Source organism: Chroicocephalus ridibundus, chromosome 8, assembly GCF_963924245.1.
Source record: "Chroicocephalus ridibundus chromosome 8, bChrRid1.1, whole genome shotgun sequence".
Taxonomy (NCBI): domain Eukaryota; kingdom Metazoa; phylum Chordata; class Aves; order Charadriiformes; family Laridae; genus Chroicocephalus; species Chroicocephalus ridibundus.
Window position 1 is genome coordinate 19,433,698 of NC_086291.1, and position 17,596 is coordinate 19,451,293.

Below are 17,596 nucleotides of genomic sequence, written 5' to 3' on the forward strand. Positions count from 1 at the left end.
CCACGTGGCGCCGCCTCACGGGCCGCGCGCCGCCAGCGGTTCCGGCGCTCCCCTGGCGGGAGGGGCCAGGCGCCGGAAGCGTGTCCCGGCTTCCGGCGGAAGCGACGTCCCTCGCAGGTCGAGCCAGTAGTCGGAACGTTTCCGCCTCGCGGCCGCCTTTACCGTCGGCCCAGACGCCGCCGCTGCCGGTGGAGTGTGAGGACGCTGAGCCGTGCTGCCGGCGGGTAATTTGGCGCTTCGCATTCCCTCCGGCTGCTCATAAGGCGGTGGTGCCGGCGCCCGAAGGATGTGGCGGAGGCGGCAGTGGCAGGCGCCGCGGCCGAGGGAGCCCTGAGCAAGCGCTTCCCGGCTCCGCGCACCGGCGGCCCGGCCCGCTCGTCCAGCGGCCCCTCGCCCCCCGCCCCACCCCGCGGCGTCGCCCCTCGCGGCAGAGCCCACCCCTGGCCCGTTCCCCGCGCGCTGGAGCCCCGCGCCGTGGCTGAGGGGGAGTCCGTGAGCGCGGGAGCCGAGCGCCTCTCGGGGAGCCAGCGGCAGCCAGGATGGCCTCGTCGTCGGGCAACGACGACGACCTCACCATCCCCAGGGCTGCCATCAACAAGATGATCAAAGAAACGTTGCCCAACGTCCGTGTGGCTAATGATGCCCGGGAGCTGGTGGTCAACTGCTGCACTGAATTCATCCACCTCATCTCCTCCGAGGCCAACGAGATCTGCAACAAATCGGAGAAGAAAACCATTTCCCCAGAGCATGTCATACAAGGTAGGCTTCTGGGCGGTGTGCTGCTGCCCCCTGCGACATGGGTCATCCAGGCTTTGGGCCACTCCTGTCCCCTTGTGGCTTTTCGCTCTGTGGTTCTTTGTAGCTACGTAAAAGGCAAAAGGCAGAGATCTTTTTAAGGGTTCTGGAGCAAAAGTTTGTGTTGTCTGGCTTGTCAGTCGCATGGCAAGGGAAGGTTGTCTTTGTGTGGTTAGAGTGACTGTTGAGTGTGCTCAGGACCAGCCCTCATTTTGCGGTTCCGAGAAGTCTGTGATGTTTTGAGTGAGGTCACCAAATCCATTCATGTTTTTCATACCTGTGAAACGAGGTCTGCTTTTTTAAATGGTTATGCAGATTTCTTTTATAGCATGTTTTAAGATTCTGGATTTATTAAATGTCTTTCTAATTGGAGACTGACAAAAGATGCATGGTTGGGTACGTGGGGCCCAGGCTTTAATCCAGAGTTGTCCTGTCTGGATCTTATGAAGAATAAAGTATTCCTCTAGGGCTACCCTTGGAGTCTGATTGTTTAAAATTAAGTATTTGTATCTGTTGTAGAAAGCATTTAAATGCAACCTATGCCCTGGCATCTTTTTCTGCTGTTGACTTCCAACCTTGCTTGAATAAAAGGAGTGTTTTCTCTCTGTGTGTCATTTGGTTTTCTTTAAATTCTGCTACAAATAGGGAGTTCCCTTGCCTCATCCTTGAGTCTGCAACAGGTATCTTTTTTTTCAGGATTCATTCACTTTGCTGCTTAAGCAAAGGTTGTTGATACCAGTGTCTAGTGCAAACAAATTTATAGCATTAATAGTGAAAGAGTACGTTACTCTGCTGCCTGGTAGAGATATTAACAGTAGCATTTGCAGCAGAGCTATTCTCAGGACTGCAATAGTATCGAGTTAGTTTAAAGAAATGTTATGGTTTTTTTGGTAGTGGTTCTCTATTTGAAACAAAAAAAATCAGATTCCTTTGGATTATAACAACTTGCTAACCAGATGAGTTTCAAGTACTTGCCTGGGTTATGAATAGCAAAAGAAAACATGTAGCATGTATGAGCTTTAATACTAAATAAAATATGTGTAAATCTGGAAGCTCAGCAGAGCAAGTCCATCACAGAAGCTCAGGATGTAAAGAGTAAAACTTGTCCTTGCATGTGGAAGCATACTTTGGATATGATGCTTCTAAATTCATGGATAGCTTCTTCAAGTGACCACCAAAACACTTGAGCTCAATTTTTAACGCAGGAATAGACATGAGGACATAAAGAATTCATGTATGAAAGTATTTTTTGCTAAGTAGTGGTGGTCCTTAGGAAAGATTTCATCTGTTGCTGCGCTAGGGTTAATCTGGGTGGTTTTGGAAAACGAAACCGAAATGTGTGTTTATATATGCACACAGGCATGTGCATATCATCATCAGATGGTCCCAAACCAAGTATTTCGCTGGATTCTATGTCTTTGTGTTACCAGATTTTAGAGTTAGATCTAACTTAAAAATAATTTTTCCTGTACTTTTTAGTCAAATATTGCTAAGGAAAACTTTAGAGATGTATCCTTTTTTTGTAATGGTCTGGAGGTGGAAGGAGCTTGCTCTTGGATTTTCTGCCGTTCTTATCTTTAGGGAGGTGTATGTGTTATTAGCTTCCAGATGCTGCTCAGTTGGCAGATGGTCCCTCTGTGAGAGGTATGAGAGTTTAGATCGCTAATTTTGGAAACAGTGGTTACGTGTATGTAGGCATAGCATTTTCATCCATCTTCATACATTCTAGACACTTGCTGTGTTGACTGCCTTTTAACGTTGGTCCATGACAATGATGCTAACAAATTAAATAATTGACATATGTTTGTTGTGGTCAGCCAGATATCTTGTTCCTTTGAAATGCTTAAACCTAGTGCTAAATGCTAAACAGTTCATTTAGAAGTAAAATGAGGCTAATGGCCATCTCATCACACCTGGTCCCGTCTAAACACGGTGCTGCCTGCCAAAAGGTGTCTTTTTGTACCCTCCCTAGAGCTGGATCTAGCAAGTGCTGATCCAACTGACCCCGTGGCTTTTTGAGAGTCTGGGGGAGAGCACAGTTTTCTGTCAGGTGAGTTTGCTGATCTGACTGTTCCTGTAAACAAGAAGTTACTAGATTGGAAGCAAGGAGGAGGAAGGGTATTTCACTTGGGAGGAGGAAGGGGAAAGAGACGCTGCAGTTGGTGACACCCTGCCGTTGCGCTGTATTAGAGGTAAAGTGAAACTGCATTTGTCACTGTGCTCGTGTTTGGCAGCAGTGGTGTTTAAGACACCCCTCCTTTGCTGCACTAGTAAAAATGATTGTGTGGCCATGTGCTAAGCTAGAACTCTTCTGCCACTGGGTTATCCTTCAGATGAATGAAGCCCCTGCCATGTCTCATTGCATGGTAGCACAAATGCTTCACTGGCACAGTGCAGTCAACAGCATAGGGGAAGGAAAGCAGAGGCTGCTTGCATCCCATGAGAGATCTGATTTGGTAGACGTACTCAGACTGTGCCAAGCACTCACTGCTAGTGATAAAACACGAAACAGCTTCCCTGGAGAGTACCCAAAGGCATCAAGGCTATGTAATAGTTGTAAGTGGAGATAGTCTCCGTGTTTATTGTTGAGTCTCACCATCAGGAACCCAGTTATAAGTCTGAGGTTCTAATAAGCAAATTAATATCCTTCCACGCTGGAACAGAAAATAGCCTCATTTGATAGTTATACAAGTCATGATGAAGCAGGCTTTTTAGGATAAATTAAAGTTCCATTGGATTCTGAAAATGTGAGACGTTAAATTCACCGTTTTTATGAAGTTGATTTATTACTTGGTCTTCATAGTAGTGTTGTGCAGTAAGGTAGGCTGTAGGTAGATGGCAAATCCTGTAGCTTCTTTTCATGGACTGTTAGGATACTGACAGTGTTTACGTTAGCATTTAATGTTAAAAAAAAATCCAAACGACTGTTAATGTTTGGGATTTTACTTTGGAAATTACTTTTCTGTGAAAGGAGCATAAAAAGTTAAAAACCTCAGATATGAATGACCTGATTGTATAAAAAACAAATGTATAAGTAATTATGCTTAACTGATTAATCAGAGATCTTCACCTTCATGCAGTTGTTAAGGGCGTGAGGAAACTGGGGAAAGGATAGTTGTGCTTTGATGTTTGTAAACATGCGAAGTGCAACAAATAAACTGTGTCTTGTGATTCGGTTGTTTAAATTTGGTGTGATCATTCTAACCTCAGTAAGATACTTAATTTTCAGCAATCTGTGTAGATACATAGATTTCAGACTCAAGAAATAGAAAGACTGAATTTTGGTGGAACAGTGGCTCTGCTAAAGAAGTGATTGCTTGTCCCACATCTTATCACCGTGCTGGTGTAAAGGGATTCATATTCCTTCCATGCACGTGTTCTGTAAAGCCTTGATGTTTTTCAACAAGATAGGAAATTTCTTAAGTCATTTCGCACCCAGCAGAATTTTGATGCTCTAGACCTATGGTGCGTATATATGGTTCTTCATAGCTTTATTACGTCGAACAATTATACAAATCTGTCTTGCTTATATCACACATTTTCTTTCGGATTTTTTTTAGTGTGCTACACTAAATACAAAACGAAGTTCTTTCCATTAATTTGTTTTCTTTTAAGGGCCATTAAAAGTTTCTGTAAAAGCACATCTTGCTGTTGACTTCAGATTGGGCACTTCGTATTCTGATGCAGCAGGTTGCCAGCCCTGATCACTGTGAATATTCTTTTGATGAACACCTGTGTATTTTCTATGATGGTTTTTCTCTGTGATGTTAGACTTGTAGAGATCTTTAAATTTTATACTTTGGTTTAAAAAAAAAAAGACATTAGATAATTTATATACTGTTTACATTTTAAAAATGAATGAGTTCTTAAATATTTAAAGACTGCTTAGCTAACCAGTTCTGGACCTAAGACATGGATTTGCCTCCTATCTGTTGAGGCTGGATTAAACAAGTTTCTGGAGGTTTTTGGTAATTCTCATAGAAACTGGGCTGATTGAAAAAAGTGTTTCCAGTGTCTGTACGTAGGCTGAGGCTGAACTGACGTACTGTCTCTGAAGTAATTTGATTATCTCTATATCAGTTTGTCTTTTAACTTTATTTTTCTTAAGAAATAGGTATTATGTAAATTCATTTGCCAAATGTTATCTGTTAAAGGAATGGTAGTCCTGTATGACTAGACAGCTGCACCATACTGCCCTATTGAAGACACTGCATTAGTTGTCTCCTCGAGTACAAGTTGGAAGCTGAAAACTTACCGAATGCCTTTGGATTATTGTTTAGGTGTAGGGTACAATGGCATGCTGCTGTAATTATGGGTAGGAAAAGGTTGCTTACAAAATTAATGTTAGAATATAGTTCTGAGTTAGCGTAACTAAGAGCTTGTTTATAACAAGTTGTTGATTGCTGTTGTGCAGTTTACTTTAGTGCTATGTCTTGAATAGCTTGTGACGTAAGGTTGAAATAAAGTAAGATAAAGGTTAAAACAATTATCATTCTGTAAAGAAAACTCTGATTTGTGTAAATACTGGAAATGAACCAAGTGTTGTATTAAGCTGAGACTTGTTTCTAGTATAATTGGTGTTTATGTAATATTTCTAGCATATACTGTAATAGGTTCCACTTTGGGGTGTTCGCGTGCGTGGAGGCATAACGTAGTAAATGGTGAATCAGGGAACAGAGTGTGCCTTTTGTCACTGTTCCACCTGGATTTTTATAATCCTTGTTACTTTTGCATTCTTTAAAAAAAAATAAAATTGTTGCAGAATATAGCTGCATTTCAGATTTCTTTGGGCAGATAAAAGTACAAGCTTTTAGTTTCTGAATAAATTTTCATGTGGAGATAAAAAGGTTTCTGTTTAGAAATAAAACAATAAAGAACTCATACATAATTTTATATAACTTTATATGCGTGAACTAAGCATTTTTAGCTTCTTGGCACTTGAAACTAGGTATTAAAAGAAAAAGCTAAAATTCATAGGTTTAAGGTAATTTTAATTATTTCTGTCTTAATGAAAGATCTGTGATCATTTTACGTGAGTCACTTTTTCTCTGTTATAGGTTGCTAATTTACCTTATACTGAAGACTTGCAACAAGACTGGAAAGATGGAATCCCTGATAGATTAAAGGTTAACAATCCAGATAGGCAGGACTTCTTAGTTGTATCAATTCTGCTTGATTCTGATATGTAGAAGATGGGAGACAGAGGTCTTTTGAAAAATAATGCCTACCTCTAGCAAAATGTATCTGAAAGCCGTGCATCCTCTGCAAGTGCAGACTTCTTTCACTGTACTTGACTAAACTTAATTTTTCTTGCCTGAGAACACACACTCTTGAATGGCATAGGAGAAGAGACAGGGAAAATAGCTGTCTTCACAAGAACTTCTTGTGAACACAGACTTTCTTCACCAGATGATAGAAAACTGATCAAACGTTTTACTACTTTTATTTTTTAATCTTTTAAATAAACAAATCGGTATCTATTATCAAAAGCTTTGTAGAAGATGAACAATGCGTTTTCTTTCTTTCTTTCTTTCTAGCACTAGAAAGTTTGGGGTTTGGCTCCTATATCAGTGAAGTAAAAGAAGTCTTACAAGAATGCAAAACAGTAGCCCTAAAGAGAAGAAAGGCCAGTTCACGCTTGGAGAACCTCGGCATTCCGGAAGAAGAGCTTCTAAGGCAGCAACAGGAATTATTTGCAAAAGTAAGTGAAGCAATATTTAACACTGATGAGGTTGGAATAATTAATGCTGCAGATCTAGTGCCGCAAAAACATGCGCACACCTCAAGAAGTATCACATTCTTTGTGAATTGCTGTGGCATCTAAGGTGCTATTTACCTTCGCCTGTTTGAATTGGGGAAAGTAAAGTCAACAAATAAGATGCTGCTCCTTGTTACTCCTGTGATTTGATATACATATACAAACAAATTTTATACTTTAAGTTTAAAAAGCACGTTTTTTTGCTGCTACTTATGTATTGCCATTCTACTCTAGGGAATACATTAAGAATTACATGGCTGAGGAAATAAAAGAATGACAGCTGGTGTTCTAGGAAATTACCACTTTTGATGCATTAAAAATGAAAATATCTTTTCTGTTTCTGGCCATCAGTACACAAATGTTATTTCTTAGGCTTTGAAAGAAACATTTAATCATTCAGAATTTCTAATTTGTCCTTTCTCATCTTCCTTTACTCTTGGCAAGGTTCTAATTGAGTGAATTCATGCATAAATTTTTAAAGAGGCAATTCAGGCATAGGAAAAGCATTTGCCTGCGAATACTGTGTGCGTGCGCACACACACACATTCTCTTTCATCCCAGCCTTTTCACCTCCCAGCGTTCCCAGATAGTTTGTGAACATCTCCAAGTTTAAAAGACTAAAAGCCAATTTTATTTATTTATCTTTTTACACCATCTTTCTCTCTACTATTCTCTTAGTTTGACAAGAAAACCATTCTCTAAACTAACTGATGTGAAAATTATCTTGGATTTCTTTCCTCTTACCCAAGGCATGAGTTGTCTTTTCTCAATTTGCTTACTTTAATTTTGTCTGGTGAAAATGCTTATTCGGTTATGTGTTAACATGCCTGATTACTGTGACCTCCTCTCCCCTTTGCTACACTTGTATCTTGCTGAAACAATTAATAACTGTCGTTTTTCATGTTACAACATGCCAACTATTTAAATCTTAATTGCATGATGAATTTCAAGACATTTAAAATTTCAGCGTAGCACGTAGCTATTGACAGCATGCCATGAACTAGTTATGATAAATTCAAGTGTGCCTGACTTTTGTTTGACTGTACTAACATTAGAAACACCAGTGTGTCTGCTTCTGGTTTAAGGGTGAGATTTAGAAATAATAGCCAGTTTGATAGCTGTTTTTTACTTAACTATTTTGTTCAAATAACTTAGCATGATATACAAAATAAAAAAGCAGCAAGAAGATAAAGTGTGGTAAAGGAGTACTAGCTCCTGAGTAACATTTAAATTAAAAAAAAAAAAAAAAGAAAAGCTGAAACCATGGTCACCTTATGTAAGCTACGCTTTATCTAAGGAATGACTCCTTGAGGTATGTTCTGTTTAAATTCTATAGTACTGGGTCTAAATGTCTAAATTAAGGCAACGCATGCAAGTTTGACAAGGTTGTATGAATGATTTTTTAAAAATAGTCTTTGGTAATATGGAAAATCTTTGCTTAGATTCAAAGACGGCAGTCTCGTTTTCAAAAATACTAGTTGTGATACGCTGTTGGAGGTACTGTACTTAAAAATAGTTACACAAGTGCGCGTTCCTTTATTTCTGCTAGCTTTGCTGATATTCCAGAGCATGGCACTAATGCTGACTTCTTGCTCTAGTTTTAAAATACTTGCCTATTAATATTATGAACATTTTACACCTATAGCTTGGATGACTGTAAATATTTGAAGTCAGTGGAATGGCTTATCCCAATGTTCATACATGTCTAAGTTTCTGTGCAAGATTTGGGGTTTGGGTTTTTTTCGAAGCTTCCTCACTGAAGTTCGTCTGTGCAATAAATGAGTTAAATTTACCAGATGCTTGTAAAGCTTCTTAGTCAATACAACTCAATAGAATTTTTCTTTTAAGTCCATTTTTGAAATGGCTGAAGTTAATATCATTTTAAGTATGTTACTGAGGGTAGGCACTGACAAAATGATCCATCCAGTGGGAAGTGCTGAGCCTCTCATCCTGGTGCATGCATGTGTATCACCTCATTGAGCGTACAGTAAACTTAATTATATCGGGGTCAGTAGGGAGCCCTATTGTTATCTTGTGTGTGATAAATATTTATGCCTCTCCGATGTGTACAGATGCTGCTCTCTTCCTTTGTTTAAAACTTTTACAATGTCTTAAATTGTTTTCCAACCCTTGTAACTTCACTACCACTTCAAGTCTGAAGTACTGAGAAGTCTTCATTGAGAAGAGATATCTACCTCTGTAAAAGTAGTTTCTTTTAATGCTAGAACAGACTGAGAAACTGTGACACTTCTTAAAATAAGGGAAGAGTTACGTTTTTTCACTTTGCTAAGTAGATAAACTGGTTTTGATAATTTTCCAAAGAATCATCTTTTGTCACCTTGAAGTTTGCAAAACTGTAAAATTTGCTGATGCTTTGTGGGGAAGAAAAAAAACAAAAGGAAAATTCAGTGAGTGCAATGGGATTAGAAAGGAAATCATTACGGTCTTAGTGATGACTTGTAAAAGCAGAAAAGTAACGAAGACTGAAGATTTTTAATTTTAAAAACTTTTTCCTAATGTTCACTCCAAGTAGAAATTGAGTGAAAGTTTTAACTTTTAACTAACTCAATTGACTAGTATATTGTTGAAATCAACAGTAGTTGCTGAAAAACAAGTGGAAACCCTGGATAGAAAAAGGAGAGGTCACCAGTTTAAATACTTGAAATGTTTTGTTAGAATGTCTTGTACATTCTAACATCTTTTACATCCTTTCAGTAAAGGACTGTACCTTTCTGTAGCAAAGCCATCCTTGGTCTGCAACCTGAATTTGAGAAGACTTTGCATTGCACTTTTTTCCAAAGATTGCTTAGCAAAGTAAGATAATGGCTTTCTTCATGTTTTCGTAATAATGTGTGCCTTTGTGGTACAACTGGATGATTTCATAATTGTGAATTTTAGTATTTGTAATCAACAAAGTAGGGCTGTTCTCACCTCTGAACTGTGATTTAATGTTAAAATCCCTCGAAACTGAAGCCCAAAATTTCCCTTGCTTTGCCTCATTTAATTTTTCCATTAGGAAGTGGGTTTGGCACAATCCTTACAATGGAATTTAAATACACTACCTCCTGCCTCTTGTTTTGTAACTGTAAATCCTCCATATGGTGGTCTTTTCAGAGAAAGAGAGAATATAGCTAAACATCTCGATACAAATAATTAAGGTACTTCTAGATGTGTTTTTATATGTACAATTAATAAAAATTATACAAAAGGAATCTGCAGTTGCAGATAAAACTGCTTTTAAAGATAAGGTGCTCTAGAAATTCTTCACAAGCTATGTATGGCATTAACAATTAAATTCATGTCTTTAGGCCAGACAACAGCAAGCAGAACTGGCGCAGCAGGAATGGCTACAGATGCAGCAAGCAGCTCAACAGGCGCAGCTTGCTGCTGCTTCAGCCAGTGCATCCAATCAGGCAGGATCCTCTCAGGATGAAGATGATGAAGATGATATCTGAAATTCACCAGCTGAGTTTGTCTTTACTAAGAAATATTTTTCCTGCACAATGAAAACAGTGAAATGAATGCTTACCTGTAAGTTTGTATGCATCATGGACTGGCAGTTGGTATTCTAGGGGTGTCTGCTGTTGTGTGCTGTACATGTATAAACTGTCATTTTTTTGAACTCTTGAAGATTTAAGGTTCAGTATCATATCAACTTTGGATTTTTAATGGTGTATATGGAAATTTTAGATAGCAGTGCGTCATTTATTTGATCAATAAACAGTGTTACAATAAACAACGAGTTTATAAAATATAGTGAGATTTATACAAAAAAACTCTAAATCCACATTTGCATTTCTTCCCTTTTAACTAAACTATAAAATCTTACTTAGAATTTTTAATTGTTTTTTGGGGGAGTGGTACAGTAGGCATAATCTGTTAATGGGAAAAAAGCAGAGTTCAGCATAGTAGAGTCTGAATTCTTAGTTCTTTTTAAAATGAGGATGTATACGGCAATAAATATTATATATGCTCAAATACCACACTTGTTAAAATTTGAAAATGATACATTTTCACCAAGCTAGGTAAAGGTATGTTTAATAGGAGTTGTACAAATTCAGTCATTTTTTTGTATAGGGGTGAAAACAAACCATGGTTTTATTATGACATCCTTTGGCAGTCCTAACTGAATATTTCGCTTCAAAGACTGCCTGGTTTGAAGAACTAACTGCTATTGTTTCACTCCAGTTTAATGTTAACTGTTGTTGATGGTATTTCATAGACCAGATCTATTCATATTGTTGAGATATAAAGCTGGAACTTGATGAAACAAAATTGTTTTAGTTCCACTGACGTAACTGGGAATGATTAAATATAGAAGCCTAAGAAAGCAAAAGATGAAGCTAAGAGCATGCTTACCATAAAAGAGGGAATTTATTTAACCTTGATTAGTCATTGTTGTCAGCATAATGCTAACATTCCCCAGACTAGATTGCCACTGGATTACTAGAATACCTTGTTGAAAGATAACATTTCCTTCATTCAAATTGGTTCGTAGGTAAGTCTGGGTTTTTGATAAACTATTCCCCAAGAGTGATCAGCAATACATGGAACAGAAATGATGTAGTAGTCGTTTTGATAGTTGATTTGAAAATTCTGTTGATTAACGGATGAGCAGCTGTTCTTTGTGTTGAAATAAAGCACAGTAGTGTCCATTGCTGAATTTTAATGTGTTACTTGAAGTAATACTGGCATATCTTCTGGTACACTAATCTGAGCAGACTAGAAAAGCCACTTGCATGCTGCTGTAGATGATCCCATAGCTCTCTAACAATGTGGATTGTTTTTTATTAACTTGTGTCCTCAGCAAATTGCTCTAGTTCAAATTCTTGAGGAGGGCAGCAGCAGTCTGTTTACATAAGGATGCAAACAGAAAATGGTGTGCCCATTTTTACATAAAGATCTGCAAGGTACAATTGGCACATATTCAGATCTCAGTCACATAGTGACTTTTGATTTAAATTTTAGATACATCAAGTTGTGTATTGAATAAATGCGAACATTAATGCAGTGAAAACTCAGAAAAGTATTTGTTTAAATGTTTGAGTTTAAAAAAGAAAAACAAAAGAAAAAAAACCTTCCATGGATACTATATGAAATACGTTAGGCAGGGTTTGACCGAGGAAGTGGTTTTCTGTAAAGGTTTAAGTACCAAAGGTAGAAAAATCTAGTCTAGCGATACAATGTTAATGTGCAGTGTTGGCTTTTCTAATTTGTACTGTAACACCTTCACACTTTCTATTTTAAATGAATCTTTTCCTTTTAAATAATATTAGGTATATTTTCACACCTTTCTTTTCTGATGCAGAATTCAGGTTAACATTTTACTGCATCTGGTATGTATGGTGTAATATGTTTGGATCCTTGTGACCTTTCTTTTGGACATTCTTGTGCTTTTTCATATGCTGTATTCTTCAAGCAATAAAATTCTGATGTGTTTTTATAAAATTGCTTTTATATTTAATGAATAGTCTGTCTTCTTCATTGCATTTATAAAGAAAAAAGTTAAGACTGCTTAAACTCTGCTGTTATTTTGACCCACTGAACACTTCTTGTGACCGAAGTCTTTACAACCTGAGTGCTGTTGGATGGCATTGCTGTTCACTGGGGTTGTCAATGCTTGCAAACAATATTTCTGGGCTTGACCTGCTCTCTTTCCTCTTGGGAATTGCATTTTGTGTATATGCCTTTTTATAACCTAACCTTCTTAACTTGAAGTTGGACAAAACCTCTGTAGATCAGGTATAAGTTACTGAAATACTTCCAGATTAACAAAGGAAAAGACCACAGGCAGAGGCTAGAGAAATAAGAATATATGTTAGTCTCCTGTTGAATTAATTTCATGTAGATAGTCTTGTTTAGAGACTACTTTATTTATTCAGCCATTCCATCTCAAGTATGAAAAGTAAATGCTGGCAGATGCAGGGGGAGAATCTTCACTGATCTTTCAACAAACTAAGAATTTTGTATTACTTTCCTGTTGTGCTTCCATGTACTATCTGTTCAGTGAAGACAAGAGATTTCTGAATTTGTGGTACAACTGATTTTTTGGTACACCAGATACATATAGTGTAAAGTTTGGTTAGTGAACTGTGTTGTTACTTTGTCTCAGAAGAAACACGTATAAGGATGTGTCCGTTTCTCCATTGTTGAGTTGATGAGATTATCTGTGGGTTTTCCATAATTATTCTGACAGTCTGTTTCAGAGTGCTTTCACTAAGTGATTTTATTGCAAAATCTTTCTTTTCTGTTACTTTAATAAAGCGTATGTCTGCATGACAATGTGGATAATGAATATAGTTGTATTTACTCCTCTGAGGTACTTTTAAAGGAAGTGTCTTGAGGATTCTAAACATCAAATACTTAAAATGGTATTTGAATTTCACTACTTAAATGTGGCTGGTTGAGTTTGGTATTGAAACACTGGAAAGGAATTTCTGCAAGAGTAGAAAAAGTCTCTGAAAGCCACAATTATAAATGGTGCTCTTCAGATTTTGTGAAAGTACCTCCATTAAGGAGGACTTGATGTAATAATGTCTGTGTTGCAGTTTTCATAATTTTGAAACAGTGCCAAGTCAAGAGCATAAAGTGACTTAATGATTGTTGTGGATCAGCAAACCCCTTACTCTGAAATGTATGTCTCATTTATATCTCCCAATGTTGGATTGCAATTTTGTGTAAACCATGTACAAAACAGTGTGGAAGGAGAAGTGTTAAGGAGAAAGGTTAAGAATGCTGTGGCTAAACTTACTTTTGGTGTTACACTATTAATCTGTCTAAGATAGAAAAGTTTTACTTACACAGTGGGAGCGTGTCAGTGGGATACTGGACAGCATTGAGATGGATTTTGCGTACAGATAGACAGTCTAGCTCTTTGATCCCTTGGACTTACTAAAAGTCTACTCAATGAATGTGCCATCTGTGACTAGAGTGTGCTGGGTATAACTCAGTGGTGAAAAAGAGTATCAGTGAAGCTTAGCATAGGCCAGTTAAGGTTTGCTGGCAATCAGGAACAATAACTTCCTTTGCAACAGATGTTTGTGTTTAGTCTGAATAATTTTTTTCCTGATTGAAATTAGTGTTTTTGGTCCCATGCAAGCATAGCTACAGAAATTAGTAATTTTGAAAATTTAATAATGGAAATAGTTATCCCAGTTCTTGGGTACGTGGTGCACCAAGTAGGCTAGAGCTGTGCATTCCTGGAAAGAAACAGATCCAGTGAATGCTTGAATTGGAGGCTGTTCTTTTCTGTGGTACTGTGCTAGAATGCAACTGAGCCAGTGCTTGGGGAGTGGAGGTTTTGCAGCAAAGTGATTGGCCAGTGAATCCAATTGGATACGCCAGATCCCATACATGAGTCATTCCGAAATCCCATAAGCATGGGTTTTGCTGTGTGGATGAGTCTAACATAAACCTGAATAACTGAGGGTAGAAATATCTAGCAGATGATGTTCCTGTGTATGTTGGGAAAGGTGATGTTTGATTGTAATTCATGCTTGTGATTAATTGTCATGTTGGCTACAGGAATGCAACGTGAAGATTTCTGTCCCACAGGCTGAACCAAACATTCAAGTAAGGATTGACAGTACTTACTACAACCTGTTTCCTTTTTCCTGAGCTTTAAATGTGAAGAGCTACTATGCTTTATGTATCTGGAGTGAAGATTTATAAGAGGCATATTAAATTCTGTAAAGATTATATTTAATTTCAAGGCAGAATCTTCATGGGGTTAACTTTTTAATGCTTTAGAGATGTTTGGGGTTTTTTTCTTTGTTTCAAAGAAAGTCATGGGTATTAAACTAGAGGCACTGAACTCCTCATTATTTGCATCAAAGGCAGAAGAATTTCACCATCGCAAGGCCTGGATTTCACTTCTCCTCTTCCCTCTCAGCCCCCACCTAGAATAACTAATGGAGTAGTAGTATTGCATGGTGTAACTTCGAACGATTCCCACACTAATCTCAGTAGGAATTAGTCCAGTTTTGGTATTAGTTACTACTCAGTAACTTTTATATCTTCAAAGCATTGTACAAGCATTAATTAGGTATAGACAATGTTGCACTGCCCAGTGTAATAATGTCAGTATTTGAGCAGTCCATGCTGTGCTTTGAAGTTAACACTTTCACATGCTACAGAACTAAAAGGTGGTGCACTATGTAGAGGAAAAAGATGTTATCTTCATGACAGACTGCATGGAAGGGTGACTCATCTAGAGAGCAAATAATTGGGAAAACATACAGACTTGTTATAAAAGTCATTGTCAGAGATGAAAGCATTTATTTGTAATAGCACAGTGCTTGGGATTGCTGGTTATGGCCCAGGACTTGGTTTTATTAATGTTGTGTTCAAGTTTCATTCTGTCACCTACAGAGTGAAAAACCACAGCTGAATTAGAAATCAAATTAAATGTCCTTTTTGTTTCAGGTATGAATTTGTTTTCTCAGGCAGCAGTATAAACCATGGGAGAAAACTAAATTTATCAGGGCAGTGGCAGTGTTAGTAATACAAACAACCTAAAAGTCCGCACCATCCCACCCTGCAGTAAAGTAGACCTCACTTCTAAAAATGTTAGAAAATGTGTATGACGAAGGAAGAATATGAGCAACAGAGATTCCCCCCCCCCCGCCCCCCACTGTAATGCAAACAGCTAACTGGGGCAACTTTTCATGCATAGATAGTTATTTTTCAGGCAGGTCAAGTTCAAAACTTTAAATAAAGACAGTTGCTTCTTAAATACACACTTAAATACATCTTCCGTATTCTCTCATAGTGTTATATATTCTCTACCTATGGTAATTTAATTGTTGGGGATTGCTGGGTAAGTTGTATACAACTAAACTCATTGCCCTTAAATTATGAGGAACTTGTTCATGTCTTGCTTTCAATATGTTCTAATGTTTTGAAATTCGAAACTGTTGGAAACAATAATGTTTTAATTTCTACAAAAATTTTACAGTTTTTGAGATGCTTATAAAATTGTTTTTAAAAATATAGTTCCAAATAGAATTTAAACAAAGCTAAAGTTTTATAAACAAATGAAATTAGTTTATTTTAATATATTGTATCATTAAAATGAAAGGGGCAATTTGTGACTGAATGTGAAAAAGATGTTTCTTCTCTCTGCAGGATGTGAAAACACAGGGCTAAACTGTCTTTCATTGCTGTTAGGGAATTATCTTTTCCAAAATGTGGAAAAATGTTATTTTACCTATTTTGAAAGTGTTAGTTGAAGTTCTGAGACAAAAATCACCCCTCTGACTTTTCTCTCAGGAAAATGCACTGGCTTCCCGTCTTAGATGAAAAGGATCTAGGGCATGAGTCACACAGTGCTGTGGGAAGAACTAGAGTAGCAGACAAGCCAGGGGGGAGAGGGCATTTCATTGATTGCTTTAACTGTGTTTTTGCTTTAATGATGTGGAAAAGGGATTGAGAATTGGACATTGCCCTAAAATGAAATATCTGGTATGACTGTGTTGTAATAGCATACTTTAAAAGTTTCTCCTTTATGAAGGCAGAATAAAGCTTCTGAATGCTGAAATAGATTTTATTTTTATTCTTTTTTTTTTCTTCACATGTATCTGTGTTGGATATATTTTTGTAGCCTGCCTCAGTGGTGTATATATTCCAACCCAGAGGGGCAGTTTAGTCCTCAGAGTCAATCAAATTTTCTACCTGGTGCTGAAAATGGTGCCTTTTTTTAGCCTGAAAGACAAAGGTCATAGGAAATGGTAACATCTTTTTGTGGACTAGCTATTAAAGACACAAAGGTAGTAGCAACACAACTGAACCCTTATGTTCTGTGTACTTCCTTTTCAAAAGTTCGTCAGCTTAGGAGACCTGTACGTAAGGAGAATACCCACGGTAGTGGTAAATCCAAATTGAAAAACCCTGGCTACTAGAAGGTGAGTGGGTTAGGGAGGGAAAAGAACAGTTTTAAGAAATTGTGTATATTCTTCCCTTTGCATCTCACCATGTCTCAAAGGGAAGAATATGCGAACACAAGGGTGTGTGTGGGGAAAGTCTCTTACTAGGATTCAGTTGGCTACCTGATAGATTTGATCTGCCTTTTAAGTCCAAAGAGGAAGCATTGGTCTTTTAATTTAGTTAAATACAGCTCCAAAGATGTCATGTCACAAAAATAAAATTCCTTCCTGAACAAGTGATTTTTTTTGTGTGTGTGTTGTTTTGTTTCTTTGTGATTACTTGAAAATTTCTGCAGTTAGACTCTGATCATAGTCTCACTTGGAACAAATAAGAATGATAAATGGAGTTGTAGCTATCTTTATTAATGCGATAGGGAGACACGGAAAGGTAATAGATTTGTTTTGTGGGATACCTATTCTATGCACAGCACACTGTGTTCTCATTCCCATTGTATTTACCGATTCCTGTTCTTTTAAGGTGATTAATAGTGGGAGGGGGAGAGTTTTCTTGGATATGTGAATTACTCTTGAGTTTCCTTTCAGACTGTGACCCTTTGACAGTTTTTCTTTCACGAATTAAATGTGGTATTATGCAACGTGGACATGAACTTTCTCATGAGAAAAGGAGGAACCACCACGGGTGTAAAATAAGAAGGGAGGGACACCTGAAATTAAACCACTGAAATTAAATCCTTTAAAAGAGAGGAGTCAAGACCTGCAGTGATATGGAAGGTAGGGCAATCAAGGGATCATTCACATTCTCAGTTTCAAATTAATGTAACTCATACGTTATTCAATGAAATAGGATCTGATTGATTACAGCAGAAACAGGTTGGTATTATGTTATATTGCTTGTTCTTTCGCTGGCCAGCAGGTGGCTGCCAAGTTCGGGAAATGGGTTAAAACTACTGAAAAACTGTTAACTGAACCTTGTAGTCTATGGTGGTAATTCATGAACCAGTTTTAAATTAAAATTCCTTTAATAGGATTAACCAGTAACCCAGGATACTGATTATGTTCAAATGTTAAGGCAGACTTTGCACGATTGCATATATATTTGTGCTTCTGATCATAATTCAAAGTCAGATGATGGCAAAATATTTTAGCAAGTCTGAAAATC

At 37.7% G+C, this 17,596-nt stretch overlaps 1 protein-coding gene across 1 annotated transcript; it reads left to right on the forward strand.

The window, feature by feature from the left end:
• Positions 1 to 101: 101 nt before the first annotated feature.
• On the forward strand, positions 102 to 16,687 carry DR1 (down-regulator of transcription 1). The gene is made up of 3 exons (XM_063344304.1): positions 102 to 759; positions 6,333 to 6,496; positions 9,862 to 16,687. The coding sequence occupies exons 1-3, from the start codon at positions 540 to 542 to the stop codon at positions 10,006 to 10,008; spliced, it is 531 nt and encodes a 176-aa protein (XP_063200374.1). The 5' UTR covers positions 102 to 539; the 3' UTR covers positions 10,009 to 16,687.
• Positions 16,688 to 17,596: the final 909 nt, after the last annotated feature.